This window comes from Corvus cornix, chromosome 13 (genome assembly GCF_000738735.6).
Source record: "Corvus cornix cornix isolate S_Up_H32 chromosome 13, ASM73873v5, whole genome shotgun sequence".
In the NCBI taxonomy this organism is placed as follows: Eukaryota; Metazoa; Chordata; class Aves; order Passeriformes; family Corvidae; genus Corvus; species Corvus cornix.
The window spans coordinates 15,193,306-15,215,745 of NC_046343.1; the positions used below are offsets into that span (position 1 = coordinate 15,193,306).

The 22,440-nt window shown below is 39.3% G+C and overlaps 1 protein-coding gene across 1 annotated transcript in view; it reads right to left on the minus strand.

Annotated features, from left to right (window-relative positions):
- DOCK2 (dedicator of cytokinesis 2) overlaps positions 1-22,440 on the minus strand; it is a 157,527-nt gene that overhangs the window by 29,129 nt on the left and 105,958 nt on the right. Inside the window, exons 30-34 of the mRNA XM_010406219.4 lie at positions 15,303-15,381; positions 7,721-7,821; positions 7,564-7,622; positions 6,139-6,287; positions 744-829 (exon numbers count right to left, since the gene is read on the minus strand). Of these exons, the coding sequence (XP_010404521.2) occupies positions 744-829; positions 6,139-6,287; positions 7,564-7,622; positions 7,721-7,821; positions 15,303-15,381 (474 nt within the window). The remainder of the gene's footprint in view (positions 1-743; positions 830-6,138; positions 6,288-7,563; positions 7,623-7,720; positions 7,822-15,302; positions 15,382-22,440) is intronic.

Consider the following 22,440-nt stretch of genomic DNA (forward strand, 5'->3'; position numbering starts at 1 on the left):
ACAGCTCAGAAAGAGTGAGCTTCAAAGAGTCTCATACACAAGATCTGAGGGAAGCCTTGCTTTTTGCATAGATAAAGTCTTGGTTTGAATGCTCTCTACAGCTTTAAGGCAATGTAGTATTTCAAAATAGATGGAGACATTGTAGGAATGTCCAGAAAACATTCCCTATGATAAACTGAAATACCAGTGGTGTTTACCCTAAGGGAGAGCCTGAAGGAAACTAGACAGCAACATTCAAATTTGATAAAAGATGCTGCAAAAAGAAACAGAATAATGATTCTGTATATCCCCTGTGTGTGTACCCAAAGCTTTCATGGTTCATCAGATGAGAGATGTGACTTTGCAAAGACTGCTACCCCTACATGGACACACAACCCATACAGCATAGCAGGCTTTGAGGAAGTAAAACATGCACATGACATCACAAAGCCTTATTTAAATTCAGACAATAATCTATTGGAGTCCAATCGAGATGTATTAAAATGCAGGTTATGTATAACTTCTGCATAATTTAGCTGAAGCACAAAACAATGAAAAGCAACCAGGAAAATAATTTAAATGAGCAAAATTTGAACTGCAATTTGAACCAGGGGTAGTGAATCATTATGGTATTTCCAGTCTCTTAATGAAAAAAGTTGCTAAGATTCTATTTTAGGTGAGGTTACCAACCTGAGAACTGGAAACAGTAAGATGGAAACACATCCTGAAGGCATTTATTGTATTTATTCTCATGCACTACTTACATGGACTCAAACAACTGCATGTAGTGTTCATCCCCTCGTCCTCCTTCCACCTCATGATCCAACTTCAAAATGATTTCATTTTCAAACTAATAAAGAAAGAATAAAAAAAAATCAAAACACTTGAGCAACTATCCAGAGGCCAACACGTTTCAAGATGGCATCAAAACTGTACCTTTGTGTAATTATGTCGCATATTCCCAGGAGTTAAATGCTTCAGCATATTCTGGTCTGGGCTTTTAGCACAGCTGAAAGCCTGGACACAGATTTTCACAAAGCATCCCCTGCACTGGGCTTGTGAGGCACAACCTCAGAGTCTGTGTGCAGCTACAGACAGTCTTTGTCCTCGTGCAAACAGCTGCACCCTGTTCAGAAGTCGTAGGAAAGATCTACCTCAGGGTTCTTGACAAGTCATTAACCCATCAAGAGGCACAGAGAGAGCATTAGTGGAGACCTACACTGAAATAAAGCTCAGTTGCTTTACAAGACCTAATTATTAAAACCACTGTAAAAATGACAGAATTCATTACTGTGCTAATGCAGCAAGTTTTCATGTTCTTCTTTGATACAAAATTTCACACAATTGTCAGTACATGAATAATTCTGTTTTTCCCTGGAGTGTTTCTGTGTAATTGAGAGCTTTGGCAGGCTGGGATCCAGATCATCCCATCAGAGAACCAGAAGCCTTTCATGGTACAAAGAATTACTGTAATATTTCATATATGGTGCTTTCAGATAACTGCAATGCAAAATATTTTACCTTGTTTAAATATATCCTTAGCAAAACATTCAGCTCTGAGCTGAAGAAGCCAAGCCAGGGTTACATAGAGGAAAGCAGTCCTTCCTCTTAGAGCACCAAGCAGGGCACGCATCTCTTCAGATGTGTTTTTAGAATTTCTTCAGTTTTAAAGAACATCACATTCTAAATGAAAATATGTTACTAGATGTACTTCCTTCAAGTAGGTTGTGATTCAAACTCTCCACCCAGAAAAATGATTCACTGTTTTTCAAGAACAAAGGCCAAACATTCCCCTTTTTCCTCCAGTGTCCAACCCAGATCTGTTTGTCACCCTGATCCTGCAAACCACTCTTGAGGCAGAAACAGAAGCAGCTGCTGCTTCTTCCAACGAGCTTTGAAACAGTGTCTTGAGCAGCCAGACTTCTCCACTGCTCACACCAAGAGCAAAACCTGGGCTCAGAGCAGTGGCAGTGCAGGCACACACTCCTCTGGAAAGGGCAGGGAGGAAGGAGCTGTTTCCACCACTTTGTTACTTGCAGGTGTTGCTGCTCTAATATTGGTTCTTTCTCTGTAATTAGAATACAAATGAAAGACTGCCTGTTGAACAGTACACATTATACTAATATTAGAGAATAAAGAGCTGTCATTGAAAAATAGCTTAATGGAAGAAAATAAAATTACTCTGTCTCATCCAGGCTGAAATAGAAGTTTAAAGGACTCTGAATTAATTCTAATATGCAAGCAGGATGTGTATTAGTATTTAACATGGGTAAAACAGGTGCATGGCAGTTTCAGGACAAGGAAATATTAAGCAAAAACATCCAATCCAACCATTTTCTGTGGGCTTACTGCAGTAAGACAAATCTGTGAATATAGTACAGGTCAAACACCAGTTAAAAATTGTTCACCTCTTAAATCCTTCCTAGTACTTATTCAGCAGGTAGAGAATTGATTACTTCTCAAAGAGGCAATAATTTCACATTGCTGGATCTGAACGAAAAAACTCTCCCTAAGCATCTTTCCTGCAGGTTCTCAACAAGCTGCAAGAAGAGAAAAAATCAGTTGCTTGGATCGAAACATATAAAAAAAGTTGGCAGAAAAACAGAATAAAGTTTTTAATGTTTCTGTGCCAAAATTAAACTCTGGAGTGTTCTTCTCCTCTCACTTAAACTGAGTGTGCCTAATTGTCACTGGCACCAATTTAGCTTTAAACCCACCTGCTTCTCTAACAGATCCAAGGAATCTCCCCAGCTCTGAACACACCTCGATACCAAAGCACAAAACATGTCCGTGTTTTCCACATGGATCTGTCTGAAGCACCAGGCCACACAAACTCAGTCTCTGCTGCTGATCTCACATCTTTCTGAAACTCTTACACACAACAAGGTTTCAAGAACTGAGAGAAATAAATATGGCTATTTACAGTAAATAAATCTCCTGTGCCAGAGGAGCTTGCTGAGGACACCTCGGTCACTCTCTCAGTCACCTGTGAGGGCTCAGAACAACAGGACACTGTCACAGGCTCACTAAGAATCGATGTCTGTCCTCTAACCATGAGTCTGGAAAGCCCAAGCACACAGCAGCAGCCAGCACTGCTTTCTGAAATGGTCCCACAGCAGTCAGGAAGGAAAGCAAACACAGAAAACTTCCCCAGATGGCTCCAGCAATTGGCAGAACCCATGAGAGATACTAAACTGAAAATACCAAACACAAACAGAATGATTTATTTGAACAAAAATATAAACACAGATGAATTAATCTTTCCTAAGCCAAGTTAAATCCACAATGTAACTCAAATCCATGTTTATTTAAATGATATTTTCATTTACTCTGCAAAGAACTAATTTTCCTTGTTTGTTTGTTTAATTTTTTTTCTAGGCAAGCATTTTCCAGCTCCTGGCCTCAGCTCACAGTTAGAACAAGCAGTACGAGGTCACTTGGTGATGTGTCTTCCTTTGGGAAGTCTTAATAAAATGCATAACCTGATCTCTCAAGGAAAGGAAAGGTGGGTTATCAGCATTTGCAGGGTGGGACTTTTTAACCTTGTGGGTCCAACATATAAGCAACAAGCTTCTCATTTTATTTGCAAGAGAAAGGAATCCATTTACAGGACTGAGTCTATCCACAGACGCTGAGGGATGAATAAATTGGCTTTCCAAGATTCCCAGCTCTCTGAGCTCATGACAGACAGAGCCTTGATAGCTAAAATTAGTAGATATTAATGGCTCCCTCTCTCCGACTTGAGTTAGAGTTAAAATTACAAGCTTATATAACACTGCTCTGGCTGAATGGAAATTACATGTGCAAAGTAGAAGAAAGGATTGCAAGAAAATGTCTTACTGTGTCCTACACCTACATACAGATTCCAAGCCATTAAATATGCATGTGGAGCAAGTCATTCTTGAGAGAGCCACAGGTGGAATTTTGTTTTCTCTGGGATTAGACGATTTCCTAGAAATAGCTAAATAAAATAAAATTCCTGCTTGATAGATTTCAATTACTTTATATCCTTACTGCCTGTATGTTGTGTGCATAAAGCAGGACACAGCCCCCAGCCCCAGCACACCCCCTGTGCCTCCCCAGAACAGAGCCCTGCCCCAGCACAGCGCCAGGGCACATTAACAGACACAGGCTTTTTGGGAAAGGTTATTAAATTGTGTGGGAGGTACCAGACAGCCTCTGGTTCCTGTGCTGGTACAGGCTCAGCTGGTAAAGATGTTTCTGTTTGTGCTTTTTTTTTTCCCCCTCCTCTCTCATTAGAGAAGATTAGATTAGAAATAAATTATTTAGTTTTAAAGTTCCACAAAATTATGTTTAAGTGAATGTCATTCTGGGCTCCTGAGTGCCCCAGGCACTCTTGAAATAACATGTTGTCATTCTCAAAATTTTATACTAAAGCTTTAAAAAAAAATCCTTTATACTACCAAATGTCAATCTGCATATGAAAATTGTCCACTAGCAAAACCTAGAGTTCAGTGTTTGTGCATCCAATAATTAGCCATTCATATTAATTATTTGCCCTTTACATGAAGATGGTAACAATTTTAAAACATAAAAATTAATGTACCTTTCCTTTAAAATATGTATTTTAAAAAACTTGCCAGAATGGCTAAACTTAGAGAAGCAAGTTTCTTTGTCTTAATTGCCTCCTCTATAGGGAAGGAGAGGATAAACCCCATGATTCTTGATGAGCAAATGATCACAATTCCTAAAGCAGAACATTAGAGTCCAATGAGACTCAGCTGCTCAATTATGAAATAGTTTTTGCACCATCAGATGAAAACTCCCTCTTTTCCTTAAGCTGCAATAAACCCAATGTCCTTGTTCCTTGTCACTGTAAAATACCACCTGAAACTTATTTTTATGGCAGGAGAAGTGATTCAGTGGTCACTGGAGTGCCTGGCCTCTCCCAGGCTCCCAAGCTGCTGCTCCTGTTAATGAGGCAGGATGACTGATGAGTTTTCAGGATTTCTGTCTGTACAGATCTGTGTGTCTCTCCCAAGAGATGAGGTATAAGCCATGAGCAGGAAAACATTTTTAAGAAGGCAAATATAGGACTATCAGGACACGGAGGGAACAGATGCACAGAAACAAAGTGGTTTTTAATCTTGGCCTTGAACCAAAAGCTTTGCACTGTGGAATACAGACCAAAATGGAAATTCCATCTGCTCATTTGTTCCACACTTCATTGACACAGAAATGCCCCAAATGATTTAAAGTATTAAACATAGCTGGGTATACGAGATATTTATATTTACATGTGTCTAAAATGATGCCTTTTTGTTTGTCATTTTCCTTACACAGATTGTTCTGAATTAATTATTTGTGCTGAATATCCAGTTTATCATTTACTGTGGGAAGCAGTGTGCAAACACAGAATAAAGGGAGTCCATGCCCAAAGAGATTGAGGAGAATGGAGATGTCAGACAGGGATGGATACTCCACTGCCCAAGCAGACACAGCAAGCAGTGCCAGGAAATTTAGATTACAATCTCTAGTGCCCTGTCCCACCATCCCTATTTCTATTCCATCCATCAAAAATATTTCATAGTTGTGATTTAAAAATTCTTTTTCCTTTTCAGAATGACTGCAGAAAACACTCCAGGAATTTCAGTTCTTCATAGTGGTTTTTTTTTTCACAATAAACATTTAGAAAAGTTACAGTTTCCTGATAAATCTGATAAAATATAATTAACTGTTCACTGCTACTCCTGTCTGATACTGTAGTAAAACCTGGAAGTTTTGGCTTATCAATATCTATGTCACAAGGAAGAGGGATAAGGAAATATTTAGGTTATAGAGGATCCCCAGAGGTCATTTAACTCTATCTCCTATCTAATGAAGGGCTGACTTCAATGTAAGTGTTGCTGCTCGGAACCTTCTCCAGTAAAATCCTGAAAATTTGGATGAAGATTCTGCAATCTCCTGGCCCCTATTTCCTATTCCATCTATTTGTTGCTATCATTGCAACAAGTTTTGCCTAAATCCAACTCAGTCCTCCTGGAGATCCTACACCTGCTGCACAAAAGCTGTTTCTTTGGTTCTTAATACTTGGGATTTCACTTTGTGTTAGCAGAAAAGCTCGCTTGACAAACATTTACCAGAAATACTGAGAACATGACATTTAAATGCATTTTCATGCAGGATATTTGTAATTACCTTTTTGAATTCTCCTGTCCACTGATATTCACACAGCATCATGTCAAAGAAAATTGGGATCGTTGCTTTTCGTAGTTCAACTTCTGGAATAAGAGTCATTTCCAAGATGGGCCCAACCATGCCCGGAATAAAGCAAATTTTATTCTGGCCTGCAACAAAACCACAAATTGAATATTTGAAGAGAAAACCAAATAGTTTTAGGGAAACATCTAGGAGCTGCAATCATTTAAAGCTCTGCTGGTCAAGTCTTGCAACTCAGTCACTCTTTTCTGTTTCTTCTCAAAAGCTGGGGACATGTGAATGGATACTGTCTCCTTCTAAGATGCCACAATTCAGTGCCAGGAATAAGCAAGAATGCCAGAGGAGTCGATATTTTCGGTGAAGAGTTCAGTTTTTCAGCTTTTGACACCTCCTTATAAATATTTAGAGTAGAAAGTAGTAAACCACCCTAAGAACCCCCCAGATTCTGTCAGCAGGAGAGGACCACATGGAAATGTCACATGGTGTAACCTTTCTATGAAGGAGAAAACCATTACTGGCTTTTTGAATAAAATTAGATATTGCAACAATAAATCAAACAAACCAATGCATCAAAATCACCTGCAGTAACAGGAACACCATCCATACAGCTCAGCTGCTAAACCCACACAGAATTATCTTGTAGCACCAATGGTCCAACAAACACCCAAATCTACAAAACACTCAACCAGGTCTCAGACATGGTCCAAACACTGCCCTGATAAGTGGAGCAGACCAGCAGCAAACACAAGGACCTGTGTGAGAGTGTCAATGCTGCCTGAAGCTTGTAAGGAGACAAAAACATTCTCATTAACAAATGTGAGACTTGTTCCATAACTAAGGAGAGTTCTGAGTCTGATGTTCCTCTCCAACGTGTGCCATGTTAATTTTCAACACAAATGTCACGCAAAAATTTTCCAAGATAAAATGAATATTCTACCCAAGTTCAGTTAAGAAGAAATGATCCCAAAGGAGTTCATGAGAAACTCTCACAGAAGGAGCAGAAGAACGTGGCCAGATGACAAATGTAAAAACTTTTTGGGAATTTTAATTCAAACAGATTCCAGATCTGAGTCTCCTAATTTCCAGAACCATAGGTTCAGGCTGAGCAGTAACCTTCTCAGGGAAAACTTACCCAGTCTCAATTCCTGCAAAATAAGGTTTCTGAAATCTGATTTCAGTCATGTTTGAAATCTGAGAGAAGGTTGTGAGTTCTCTTTTAAATAAAAACCTGGCGGTAGTCCAACGGTATCTCATGTCAACTCCAAGCTTAATCACAGGAGTGAAAACATATTTTAAGTTCAAATAGCAGAAATATTTACAAAAGCACTCCATGTCAGATATTTTCCAATGGAACAAACATTATGTGACAGATTCAGTTGCAGTGAAGCTCAGTTTGCTACTCACCAAGTTTGTACCACATGTCACGGATAGCAAAGCCAATTAAACGTCTCATATCTCCATACCTAGGGAGAAAGGAATATCAAAGGTATTTTTATCATTGCCTTTTTTATAATTTCACTAAAAAATTGAAGGTATAAGCTGAAGTATATGTTTTACTTACTTGTTCTGGATTTTGTTGTATTTTGCATGGGAGAAGTTTTCTAGCTGTAGTGAATCTTGGGTAATAAAAGCCACAGCCAAATGAAAATAGTTGTTCCACAGCTGTAAATTGAATATAAGGAAATTATAATAATTTTGAGGAAAGCAGGAATAATATTAAATGATGCATAATGTGGAATAATTTATGAAACCAAATGATGCAAGCAATATGAGATTTTTATATTATGCAGAGATGTACATCATTAGTATTATGCAATTAGTAGAAAAGCAAGAAAGATGAATTTTAATAACCACTACTACACATTTGCTTTTAATAACAGAGCAGCTGAATAAATATTGCTAAAAAAAGATTCACACGAGATTCATTAGCCAACAACATTAAACCCTGAACCAAAGCAGGACTGGGGGAACACATTACATGCTGGTGAATCTTAACAATCTGGAGCTAAAGGCACCGATGTAATTACACTGCATTTGAGCACCACTTCAAAAGGCATCTCCTGCCTCCTCTTCGGATCCTAATTCAACAGCCATTTGTATGAAATTCCAGTGTAATTTGTGAAGAGCTCTCCACATGAAAGAAGGACAAAATACATCCCTAAATAACAGCTGATAGTACTGAGTCGTGTACTTGAAGCAGACAAAAAGCCCCCGTGCTTCCAGTGCACAACCCTTCATTCCTGAAAGCAAATTACTTGTTCTCCAGACAATCAAAAAGAAGCGCTTCTCACACGCTGGAAATGGAAAGGGAAAAGAGAAACTTCCCCAGGAAACACAAATTTAAGGAAGGAAACACAATTTTCAGAAGCTTCTAGGCTGTCAGCAACAGCTTTAAACACTTGAAAATGCAGCTGTAGCTAAAAGCAGTGGTAGGGCTCAGTGAGAGAGCAGAAGGCAATGGGAAATGCATTCAGTGGTGATTCAACGGATGAACAAAACATGGGACAGAGCTCTTCATTTTGTATGGTGCAATACAAGCCTGGGTTGGGAACCCACACTAAACAGCCTGGTAACAAAATGTTCCATCAAAACTTAAGTGGCCTCTGTCCTTTGTAGCCTGGAAAACTCTGGTGTGCAAATAACCAGGAAAAACAGATCCCAACACACAAAACCACACCCAGAACCACAGACATTTCCCATAACAAATACAATTCTCAAATGTCCTCTATCATTTGTAGATGATCCTGCCATTAATTTATTCCTCCCTTGGAGGCCCAGCCAAGGCTCTCCCCAGCTGAGCTGCTCGTCTCAAAGCCCTTGGAGCGCTGTGTCTGTGTCTGTGTGAGCAGCCACAGCCCCAGAGCACAGCTGGCCCTGCTGCAGACACAGCAACTCAATTCTGCAGCCAATTCAGAGCCTTGCTCATCAGGACAAATGTTGTTTATGCCCTGAAAGGCCTAGTTTCCTCTCTTACCAAATATTTTAAGAGATTATTTTGACCAGTGTAGAGTTCTCAGCCCCTTCAAGTGGTATTTATTGATGTGCAGGGCCCACACTCTGTATGTGTCAATTATACCAGTGAAATGGAAAATTTCTCAAATTGTTCTAGATTGTGGGGAGAAAAAATGAAGACTTTTTCCTAAACTGCCTATTTTTTCATTTAATAGCTCCAAGTTCAGTGCCACCTTTGTCAGAGACACACCCTACAGACTCAATCACCTTATTTATAAAGCACTTTTCCTTCCATCCTCAGAGTACCCCAAAACGGCCGAAAAAATGGGATCCTTTCAATAGCATATTCAAATTAATGACTCACAAGATTTTAAGCACCAAGACTAAAACCCTATGAGACAAAATAGTCTCTCTCTAAAGTAAAAACATATAGAAACAGACTTTAAAAATGGAAAAATTATTCTTATGAGACACATTTTGTTTTCTCTTAACCCCCCAACAACATTTCAAGATGTTTTGGACAGCTGTCAAATTGGAAAACGTAGAATTAATTTAGTAGAAAATTTCCAGCCATCTCACAAAGAAGAGATTTGGTAATTATCCTAAAAAATTATCCAGGAGTAAAGGCTGCAGCCTCTTCCACACACCTCTAAAACCAGATGTTTGCTGGTGGAAAGATCAAAGGTAAATTTCAAACTCTGTAATCTGATAATTTTCAAATGCACAATATGATATATGATATATAAAAATATAACTCTTTAATATTTCCAGTATAGCCAGTGCTAGCTGGATTTCCCAATGGTTTCATTCCCTATTAACCTCTGCATGGTTTCAACAATGTCTGTCACTGCCATACACAGATTTTTGCACAGTGTGTATTTTTCCCCTGTATATTTTTAATGCACTGAGGATTTGGATTTTGAGGTTTCTAAATGAAGATTTTAACATAAAACCAAGCTGCACAATTCTATTTGTGATGTTGAAATACATTTCATTACTGCTGGAGCCTAATACATGCAAGAAAGACAGGAAAACACAAAAAATAAGCAATTTCTTTCAAATCAGACTGATATTAGATTTTGGACTATGCCTTTTATAATAAAATTCTGTGGCATAGGTGATTAATATATGAATTATAATGGCTGTAACAGCACAGATTCAGAAGTACAATCCTTTCTAATGCCCTGTAAATACAGTGCTAATGGGGGGAAGGGAGGGAGGAGCAGGAGTCGGTAACGCTGCATTTCCAGAGCGGAGGCTCCACATCAGCTGTGCCCGAGCACAACGAAATGGTTTGGGTTTGTTCACTCTGCCCTGCCCCGGAGGTGTCAGACGCTGCCAGCTCCAATCAGCGACATTCCCGAAAAAATGCTGCACAAAAGCCACGGCAAGGAAGTGCCACCAAGGGCGGGAGGGTTCCCTCTCAGCGTGGAAATTCCTCCTGTGCAGAGCAAGACTCCAAACCAAAGGTGGTGGAGCCAGGAGGGGACAGCGCCAGCAGAGTAAAATACTCTGTTCTGGACAAAGGTAACGCCTCGCAATGACATCAGCTGCCAACAGAGACAAAAATGTCCCGGAATCGTCCTATTTACCACAGATGACATCTTCTCAGGCAGCTGTTGAGGTTACCATGGATGTATCATAAGTACAGAAAATCACCCAGTTTTTGTTACAATTAAACCAAAGACACCAGGGTGACCTTCAGGGATGACTTTTTCAAAAACATATTCCAGAATTTTTAATATTTTTGTTTGTTTGTTAAGCCTTTTCTGAAGAGGCTATCTCAGCTCCTAAATCCAGAATGCACACATTATGATGGTGTATCGGTTCTGCTGCCCTGCAAAAGCCCAGCTGCAAAGCACTGGTCTGGACATGGTGTCCAACCTTCACATCTGAAAATGGCAAATCCTTAAAGAACTGTTACTTGATACAAACCAACAAAAATCCCAAAATTGCAATGTCCTTTAAGACTGGATGTTATGCCAGTGGCTGAATTTCCCTTGTCTTTACCATGAGAAGCTGGTAACAAATCCTACACCACCAACTGTCTCCACCTCCAGAGAAAAGGGAGCATCAAAAGCAGCCCACAACAAATCCTCTTACAACTATATAACATGGTCCTGACTGGGGCACCAGTGTGGGGAGGTGGTGTGGACACTGGCTGCCTGAGACAGTTCTGTAATCAGTTAAGAGAATCCTTGTGAACATTATTTTAAATAATATTGAGAGCAAACAAACAAAAAGATGGAAAAGAGAAAAATAAGCAATTTGCAATCACACAGATCAGACTTTTTATTGACGTGAAATGCAACAAAAGTCAAATTAAAAAAACCCCAAGCAATAAGATGTCGATTGTCATGGTCTTGAGGGAAAAGTCTGACCTCAGATGTGGTTGCCTTTTTTTCCTTGTATGCCATCAATAAATCTCCTTATATTCTCTCCACATGGTCATCCTGAATACAGTCTTAAGCTGTAATACTTTCCACAGTTGCAGGCCTTCAGACTTCTCCCAGTTGCAAGCTCTGAACATGCACCTGAAGGACACCTGCCAGCTCAGCTGCTCCAGCTGCACATGCCGAGGCAAGAGCTGCTAAACTGCTTCAGACAGGTGAACTGCTGAATTCATTCTTCAGAATCCTGAAGTGAGAAAATATTCCCTGCCTTTCTAGATAACCTGCTCCAATATTTAACATAACCTCTTTGTATCGAACATAAATGCAAGAAAATAACCTGTTTCAAATACAGGGACATGAATAGAATAGAAACTGCTAAATATTGAGAGGTTTTACCTGTTCCAGTAATTCCTACTGAAACTCCAGATTTCTGTGCATTAAATCCTCACGTTCCAGTTTATGTTCAGTACTGAAGAATGCAGAGTCATGCATTATTCAAGATTCTGTCCCTGTTTGTACTGTAGGCACGCCCTAGCTGAAGCCACTGTGGATATTGGGAGCCCTCCTTCACTCCTACTTCATGGTTTATTTTTGGGCAATTGCTTAATGAAATTTCACTCCTTTCTTTCCTGTAAAATTATTTCCTCTGGAGCTAACAGCTTTGTTTTATCAGCACAACAGTAAATATTCTATAATAGAAGCGTTCCAGGCAGACCTGGTTTTATTGTGCTGAGTTTTGCTCCGTGCTGACACTGGAGAATCTCTGCAGGACACAACCTCTGAGTGCCACTGATGTACTGAATCCACCCCTCGTGCACGCTGTGTGCAAATCCAGAAAAAAACCCAAACCAAGGAAAACCACCCCCACTCAGGGACAAAACGTCACACAGCAGACTATTTTTTTACCTCCAAGACCAAAGACTCCCAACCCAAAGGCCCATTGTGGCCCTTGCAGCCTGCCCAGTGCAATGACAACTTTGGTGTCAAAACTCTGGGATTAGGGAAGGACTCCCTACCAAAATGGGCCTGGTGAACCCAAGTGATGACAGTGCTAAGGCAGGAAATGTAACAGCCCTCACTGCTGTGCTGGGCAGGGGGTTGGTATTTTTCTCTGTATGCAATAGCTTCAGCATTGAACCTATGGCTTTAAGGCAATGCTGAGTTCTAAACTTAAGGACTGGACCCACTCCTGATCAGGTACAGCACATCCTTACCAAGGCCCTAAATGGTAACACCTCTTTCCCTTCTACCTGAATCACATAATATATGAAAAAAGCAATTTGCTTTGCAAATAAGAAGGAGGCCAGGAACCCTTTTTATTTTCTCCATTTAACAAGCCCCACCAGAGTAGCAAAAAATTTCTTCATTGCATTTCTGTAGATTTAAACCACACTTTTTTAGATGCTCAATTGCTTCACAGTTGACTTGCTTTGTTTGCTTTCGTTGTCTCCTATTTATTGCCATGCAACCACTCAGCCAAGTGAAAATCCTCAGATCTATTTCCCTGGGCTTTCAATAGTTTTCAAATTTTTCTTTTAATTAAGACTTTGCCTCAGCTATTAATAATCTGATCTGAAAACACTGTCCTGCAAGCAGTATAAATCATGCACTTGTTTACACAGAACTTAAATGTGCGACACCTTTTTATTTTAAATAACACTTTGACTGATGTGCATCTCTATTTTCCCCTTCAGCTCCTCCTGCAGCAGGCTCAGGGACCTGCCCCAAACACACCTGGGGGTTGGGATGTGTGGGGCTGCCTTTGCTCCTGGGGCTGGCCAGTGGGAATGAACAGGCTGTGTGATCATCAGGCTGCAGCTCTTAATAAACCTTATAGTTATGCTACTTCCAAATTTTTTCTCAGATCAAAATAGAAAAAACAAGTTTCTTTGTCCCAGTTCACAGTTTTTCTATACAAATGCAAATAAAAATAGAAATACAGCTACACAGTAACAAGGTGAACTGTTTTATGAAGCACAGGAGTTTCTCATTTACTTTGAGTTAACCACTGCTCAGGTTTGCTTACAGCCAAGGTGTATAAATATAAAAAAAATACGGTGGGAAATCAAATTAAAGTTACAATTAAGAATACTAGACAATGTGCTTTGCACTATTCAGACCTTTTTTAGTCCAGTAGCAGCTTTTTAAATAGGTATACTTAGGGAACTCTTAGAAGGTTTGCAGAGCTTTTATCCATGAAAGAAAAGTAAGGTAACACCTTGATTTGTACTTTAAAGCCTCTTATGAAGACTCTAAGGGTATTACAATTCTTTACAGGGCTCCACTTATTTACTATAACATTGTTTAGCTTACTCAGAGCCTCCAGATATTTGACAAGTCATGAATAAAAGAGCATTAATGTATTCCCTTGAACTGCAAGGTGCACTGTGGAACTACAACGTTCCAATGGTTGTTTGATAACACTTTGGAAGGCACAGAATTGCCACAGGAAAGAGCTGAAATAAAAGCTCCAGATCAAACTGCTGCTTTCATGTTTGAAAAAGGCAGTGTACACCTTAATAAAACTTTGACAGATACAGTCTTTATAGTCTGTGTGGTTTTGGTATCCTGCACATGATGTCTTTCAGACCTTTGTTATCTGCTTTTAAAAATTACTGACACATTGTGCAGTAATAAGTGATCAAATGCCATAGAAATTATAAGTTACAAATTTCTTATTAATAAACTGATAGAGCCTTAGACAGATTGTATCATAAATATGTCAAGGGGCTGAGAGTTTCCAACAGGGATATTTACTGAAAAATAAATTTTAAGTTTGTTGGAAGAAACATCTTTAAAAATCTTAATATTATACACATGCACATTTGTATAAGCACATCTTTTGAAGGTAAAACATTTTTAATGAAATAAAGCAGGAAAAAGCTCTGCATTTCCTACTTGGGGCCACTGTAACTGAGTGTGAACTGAATCTTTTACCTTTCTTTTCACTACTGTCTTTCAAACTCTTCCTGTGTAACCCCTACATGGGCATAGCTCTGCAGCTATTTGGGACCAAGGTGTTTTGTGTTGAGGACCAAGAGACCAATTCCCAAACTGTTTTTAGACAAGTGGAATCATTTAAAACAGATTGAAAGTTGTGAGATGAACTGCAAAATATAAAGCCCTGAACTTTATGTAAGAATGGAACAGAATAATTTTACACACCATGATCAGGCAGCACTTAGGGACAAATCCTGAATCTAAAAGTGTACTTACATTTTAACACCAATTTGATGAACGTGAAAACTACAGGCATTTTCATTCTTATCTAAAGGAAGCCAAAGGTGGTAAAATGCATAACCAAATAGTTCAGTTACACAGAATGATACCTAACAAACAAAAAACCCCAACCAACCCTAATTAAAAATTATTACAGAAAGAACTAATGAAATTGCATAGAGATAGACTTGTCAGGAAGACTACAAGTCAAAAATAAATTCTAAGTGCTAAATACTCTAGGAATCAGCAAAGTTAAGCTCCTTCTGTCCTACATCCACAGCACTGACATTGTAGAGGCTCCGTGTGTTATGTCTGAGATTGACTTTCTGAGTGCACTTGGCTGGCTAAGAAAAACAAGTTTGTGGCTTCCCAGTCCTGAACAGAGTCACAGAGGAAAATATGCTGGTTGGGTGCCTTATTATAAATAATAAGTGCCCAGTTCTGATGTCACATGGAAGACAGTCCAGTCCTGCCCCACTCAGATCCACAACCTGTCTGATACTGGGGCACAGCACCAGGAGGGGCTTGGGCTGACCTGCATGTACTGCCTTGGCTCAGCTAGAAACCCAAAATACTTACTTGGACTTCAAAATTCATGTTCTCCAAAAATTTCTGGTTCATTGTCTCTGCAAATTTGTTGATGGCTCTCAAGAACACCCTAAAAAGGAAAAACAGTGATATAGATAAATGAATGTAACATCTGGCAATCAATACCCACCATGTATGATGTTGGTGGAAGCACATTTGGCACTGAACACACTGGGAGCATCAGAGTTCTCACACACCTGAGCACAGCAGGTGACAATCTGTCCAGTGGCACAGGATTTATAGTGTTATCCATTTAAAAAATTACACAATTATCAAAAAGTTTCTCAACTTCTACTGGAAAAGTCAGACGACAGAGTTTTGCTTCCTCTGCTGCACAATACACTGCATTCCTGAGAAAAGAGAGCAATTCTTTCAAGCCCAATGTTACCTTCTGCCAAACCCAGATCATTCACAAGGGTGGCATCACCTCCTCTTGGGGGTTTGACAGCTGAAACAGCTCCTGTGCTCACATCATTAGTTAGGAGCTGCAACTGCACTTTTGCCACTTCAAAGATACTGAGTGCAGTTTTTCAGCTCTCTTATGGGTGGGGAGGGCAGGACGACACCTCTGTCCAGCTTCCTCCCCGGGTAGATTATAAAAACATTCAAAACAGTGAAAATACAGATTCAAAATCCTATACAGTTACTTCTTCCAAGAGTAAGAGCATGAACATTACCCTTCTATTCTGAAAAGCAGCACCTGTTTAAGCTCCTGATTAATGCAACGTGATTAAGTCATGTTTCTAAAGCTAATTTCCTTGTCTGACTTCCCAGCATGGGACATTTGTAAAAGAAAAATCAATAGTATCTTTAAATATTTATAAAGTTTATTTAAATAATTTAGTTGTTTTCAAAATTGTAAACTGACTGAAAGTGATCATTAGACTCCACTTCATAGGTAGATTTTTCAAAGCTATTAAATGGAAATATTTCTATGGAAAGCACTGTAGGGGCAAAGAGAAAGCTGAACACAAGGGAAAACCAATCCTATTTGTTCAAATACAATGATTGGCTGTCAACTAGATATTCCCAGTCAGGAAAGAGATCTAATAGTTGTAACAGCCAGGTCCAGAAATCCCCACCATCTCAGTGATTAGCAGCATGAGAGAAAGCAATAATTCAATAATTAGGATTATCAGCAAAAGATTAAGAAACCACAGGATATCCATATGTGACTGTCAAAGGAATGTTGTGTCCTTGTGCTGGAATCACTCTGGTGTTTTGGTGTCGCATCTCAAAAGGATAAACAAATAGAAAAAGAAACAAGAGAGAAGAAAACAAGCAAATAAATGTGACGCAGAAATGATCCTCAGTCAGGGGACATGGTGTGACTGAGGAGGGAGGTGACAGGAGCTATAAAATCGAAAGTACCAAGGAGATGAGAGACTGAGTGCTCACAGCTTCTCTGAGAAGCATCAGAGAGCACTGAACACAACCAGAATGTGCATCCAAAAGAAGCAAACCCAGGTTCTGTGTTAATCTTGTTCAACTCTGCAGCTCATTGCTACAGGATGCTGCAAATGCCTGAATTTTATACTGGCTCAGAAGTGATTAGACACATCAAAGACTAAACTGAAGGGAGGACAATTAAATGCCACTGGTCACTGGAGGCTGGTAGAACACAGCAAACAAGCTGTGTTGTTACACTGGTCCCCTGGCAGCTGTCTGTGAGCCACTGGAGAAACAGAACAGTCAGGGAAAGGAGTTTTAGTCTCATCACAAAAAAAGAAATCAGAAGGCCTAAGTTCAGTTTCTTAATGAGGGAGGTAAAGCGAAAGTTCAGCTTTTGGCAAGCTTACTACAGGGAATCCCACTTAACCACTGAGCAATCACCCAAAGGAGCTCCCTGCTTCATTAGAGCAGTGACTGGCTGGAGTGAAATCCCTTGTTGTGGGTGAAGTTCTCCAGGAGGTAAATATTCTTTGTGAAAACCTAAAGAAGAATTTCTTTCCATCTGTGTAACGTTCCCCTGAACTGCTGATGTGATCAAGGAAATTCAGTAACTACGCATGTTGTCACATCTTGCCAAGTTCTTTTTGTGAAGGTGACCAGAGGGATGCTGCAGGAGCTGTGGCAGGGGGAGGTTACAGATTTCTGATGGTGCTGTGTCACTCCACAGCATCATCCCACACACTCAGCTGAGCTTCCTCCCTGTGGTCCAGGGCATCCTCTGATCTCATCTTCTAGCTCTGGCTGAGCTAATCTTGCCAGCTGAATTGAGGGGCTGATTTGTGAAAAGCCGAGTGTCATCAAATCTCCTCCAGTTCAAGAAATCTAATTTTGCTCAGTGCTGCCCTTGCAGGCTATCACTGCTCTGCTGAACAGAGAGTTCTCATTCTCTGTGTGCATACTCACAGGGCTGCCCTGTGCCCCCACTGCCATTTCCCAGCCTATCGAACTTGCTTTGCCACCTTTATGTAATCAACTCCTAAATGTGATTCCCACTGAAAGCTGTCCCACACTGCCCACAAGGAAATAAACACATTCTTCCCTGATGCTCCACTCACACAGGGACATTTATCTCCTCAAAGCTGCCTGATACTTGACACAAATGGTTTAAGATGTTGCAAAAAAAGGGAATTCTGAAAGAGTGATCTATTTTAGGCAGCACAAAACCCCACACAGCTTGGCAGAATCACAGACACGTTGTTCTGTGTCATCATCATCATTATTCTTCAGAACAGGAGTTTTAGGTCAAGGCCTTTTGAGTGTTGTGTCTTTTCTGTATCTCTGTATTGCTCTAGACCCTTTGATTTACAAAGTTTATTTCTTGCCAAGTCACATAAGCACTTCTTGAGCTTCAGCTGCTCAGGGAGGAGCATTTCCCTTCACTCAGAGTTTTTTGGCTGGAGTAGGAGGAGGTGTCTTCCATTTCTGAGACTTTTTTAGTTCCCAGATTCTGTGGATTTCCACACTACTCCAACACCATGGTGAAACACATCACCTAAATATCCAGTTTAGGCAGACTCTGGTACAGTGCTAATAATTTTTCTTGCAATAAAAAACTCCCACACTTTTTAGTACTTTACTCTTTAAATAGAAATATCATGCAAGATAGAGTAGAAATAACCATAACTGAAACACACATGAAATATATTAGTGGAAATCTATTTCATAATATTGACATATTACTGTGTGTAATAATAAAAAGTTTTGTGACAAGCTTGTGGTTTGCTTTTAGCCGTACAGAAAAAAACTCAAGGACACCTGAGAAATACTGAGGTATTTAATGCCCTGTAGAAATCACAGAAAACATTAAAAATATTTACAGGATTCTATACAATATAATTATATGTAAGCTGTCTTCTGTAAATATCCCTTTTGCTCTCACAAATATTTTTATCTGACAGACTGGAATGACACATTTTCAGGCAGCATGCAATATTTCCAGGCTGTCAAGTTCCCAATATTTGTATTTTGCCTAAAGGGTGTATCTATTCCTGTCACTGGGAGTCACTTAGGCAGTAGGTTTGAATGCTATTCCTGGCTCCTTCCAATGCCTCAATGATTTCACTGTCCTGCCTCAGTCTCCCCTTTCACCAAAAAGGGGCATTAATTAAGTAGCCACAAGTACGAAACTAAACAGGTACTTCTAAAACAGTTAGAGATTTTGATGAAAAAAACAGAGAAAATATAATTTTAAACATGAATCTTTAAAGACTTAAATTAAATAGTCACATTTTCCATTAATTTTAATTAACCAATAACTTTTCTACACTTACTACAGATTTAATTTCTCATCAATTTAAATAATTGTGATTTAAAATTGCTGAAATTCCTTTACCCACAATAACTTCCGTGATATTTCCTGAGTTTATGAGGATTGATGCTTCTAATGTACAGCTCATATAAAACTCTTGGGCCTGAAGATTTAGGGAAGCTGTTCGAAGTCCAAAGTCTCTGGGCTAAATCTGGATATTAAAAGGCAGGGTTTCGGCTCAGGACAGCAACAACATTGCCATGGTTCAACTGCTCCTGTTTCCTCTCTCTCTCTGAATTTCCTGCTGCTTCTGCTTTGCTTTATTGTATTGTCAGAGACATTTGTCCAAAACTTTGGCTGGAAAATGAGCCCAAAGAATAGAATCCTGTGCAACTGTACTCAGTTTCACACACTTAGATGTCTGTTCTTAACAGGGGAGAACAGTACCTTAAGTAATGTAGACAAATAATTTAAGACAGAAAAAATTGGAAATTCATGTCACCCTAAGATAAAGATTTGATTTCAAGCTGATTCTCCCTCAAAATAAAACAGAGGGATTGAGATGGAACAAGGAAAGAATTCTGTATTCATAAACAACATATTAATAAAAATAGGATTTCAAGGCTATTTCTCAGAAGATGATGATTTTGTCTAACAGTGAAATAGGTCTGCATGTTGTCCTTGTTTTTGAAGTGTAAATAGGTAATAAATCTAAAATTCAGATCTGCAACTCCAAGCTATTTTTAGCAAGCTAGTTGGAATTGTTGTGTCAGCTTCTTGCAATGTAAATCAAAGAGAGGACTTAATAAAACAAACAAACAAACAACACCCCCCTGAAAAAACCCCAAACAAACAAACCCTTACATTCACATTGACTGTTCTTAGTGGCTTTGTAAAAGCTGGCCTTTTTGTGCACCTTGTTCCAAACAAGAAACGCTTCTGGGTCCACAACATTATTTTGGGAAAGGTGCATGATTCAGATACAGCATTAGAAACATTTCCAAAATAACGACTAGAACCTCGTCTCAGACTCCTACATGTGAATTCTTTTAAAGCAGTGCCCAACTGCAGTGAGATGCTCTTCAATGTCTTTTCAGGTTCACATGACTCGAAAATTTGGGATTTCACTGCTTCAACTCTGAGATGAGTAACCCATATACTGAGGTGAAGGCTGAATGAATTCACTTAGGTATTTATGAGCATCAACTCAAACTCATGCTTGCTATGTCTCCTCAAGCCGTGACTGCACTGATGTAATGACAGGTGGAAAAAATGAATCAAGTACAAACTTCTACTGGATAATCAGACCCAGAAAAAGAAAGTTTAAAAGAGCGTATTTCCTGTGTTATGAAAACTTATTGAAAGAAACCATTAAAATGATGGCATATATGGGTTTTTAAAGTCACATCTAAAAGCCAGTGAAGGCATGGACAGTTTTTACAATTCAGAACTTCTTCTCACAAACCCTAAGTGCTTTTCCTTCAGAGAGTTTGGTCCAAAATTCAAGCCAGAAGGAGTTCCACTAACTTCAGTGTTTTTTGTAGTCCCCAAAACTGATTAGTCAGCGCTTTAATCAGTGAATCCTCTACCTGAACAGACAAGGAATATGAGGGAAGTTCTTGCAAACCCTGGAGGATGTACTGACTATATTTTTAAAGATCTTTTCTGAGTTCTGATAGACATGGTTTGGCCATTATGCCAATTCTGTGAAATCTGGAGCAGGGAATAGCAAAGCCAAAATAATACTCGTACATAACTTATATTGACTTCCTAGTATCATCCTCATAAAATGCTGTGCAGAAGACACCTGATAGGTATTGTAACATGAAGCAAACACAAGGGAAAAGCAGCTGGAGTCAAATGATTCCCTTCTCCTGTAGGCTTCTGTCACCTTTTTTCTTGCTTGTTGTGTGCAGAACAAGCAGAAGAAGGCACATGACAGAATCAGAAGATTCAAAGAGTGGGTCAGAGCCAAACCCCAGTGCTGATCCTTGTCAAGGACTGAAGCAGTGAATGGCAACTAGGAACTAATGCTGGATGGTACAAAATACACAGAACGAGCAATCAGTGTGACAGGAGACACTAAAGGACACGTATACTACAGGTGAACAGGTAATAACAAAAATCTTCACAAAGCAAGAGCAGAAATTATCTCCTAATAATATGGCAATCATTGATCTAGAAATGAAGGGTAATGCAAGATGGAAGCAATATTTAAAAACCTCGTGGCTACATGAAACCTAGTTATGAAGAGCACAATAATGGCAACACTTGGGAAGAAATCCACTTCCATGGTAACTGGAAAAATATGGCCAGTGGCGCAAAGAAAGGAGTATAATTTCATCATATTTCTCCCTTGTGTCAACTCAGCTTCACTACAGACTGAAGAATAATTTCTTGAACTATTCATATTGAATTCTAATGATAAAGCCACTGCCATGTTCCTAAATTCTTTTCCAATGTACGCCCAGAGTGTAACTAAATAACACAGTCAGAAAGCAACTGCTTCAAAATGGCTGTGCTCTGCCTGCTCTTGTCTCAATTATAACATTGGGGTTTGTCTCAATTATACATTGCGTTTTTTTCCTTACTGGCATGATTTGAAAATTTACATTAAACAGCTATGCCAAGCATCCAGAACACTGCAGGCTGCACTGTGTCAGAGTTACTTTGACAGCAGCACAATGAACTCCCAGAGGAAGACAGGAATGTGCAGTGGCTTTGTGCCAGACAAGCCAAGTTTCCATGTGAGACCCTTGACTTGGCCAACAGGCTCTTTGTGTGCAGCTTTTCCTTCAGCATCTACCCAAAACCTGCTTTGTAGCTCTCATTTAGGAACCAAAATACATTTTCAAGTCTGCATATTAGGTACACATTTTATGCCAAACTCCTGGAAATGGGATGTTTTGAACTCTAAGAAACTTCATAGTTTGAAAATGAAGCGTATGAAGAGCTGTCAGAATGGGCTCTAAGAAAATTTCAGAGAGGTTTCAGTACCTCATTACTTTCAGTAATTTTGCTTATATTGTTTCTTCTCACTTCAGTCTCCTTTGCTTTTTTGCTCATTCCAGAAAATTTTTTGCATAGTAGAAGCATTCTGAATTAATGAAAAAATTAACAATCACATGCTGTCGTTAGTGCTAGATCAAGAATGGGAATCAGACACAAAGCTGAAACCTGGTTCTTAAAGATGAATGTAAGGTCTTAACATGGTTGTGTCAGGATGCCACACACTAATGAACTCCACAGCCTTCACTTTTGAAGAAAGTTTGAACTGATGATTGCAAAATTACTTCTCCATTCTTCCACTGATTTTTGTTGCATTGAACCAGCAGACTATGAATTTTAAAAGAGATGATTATGCAGCAAATACATAATACACCAGCAGGGCTATTTTGTGATGCTTCTGGTAAAAAATATGAAAATTAA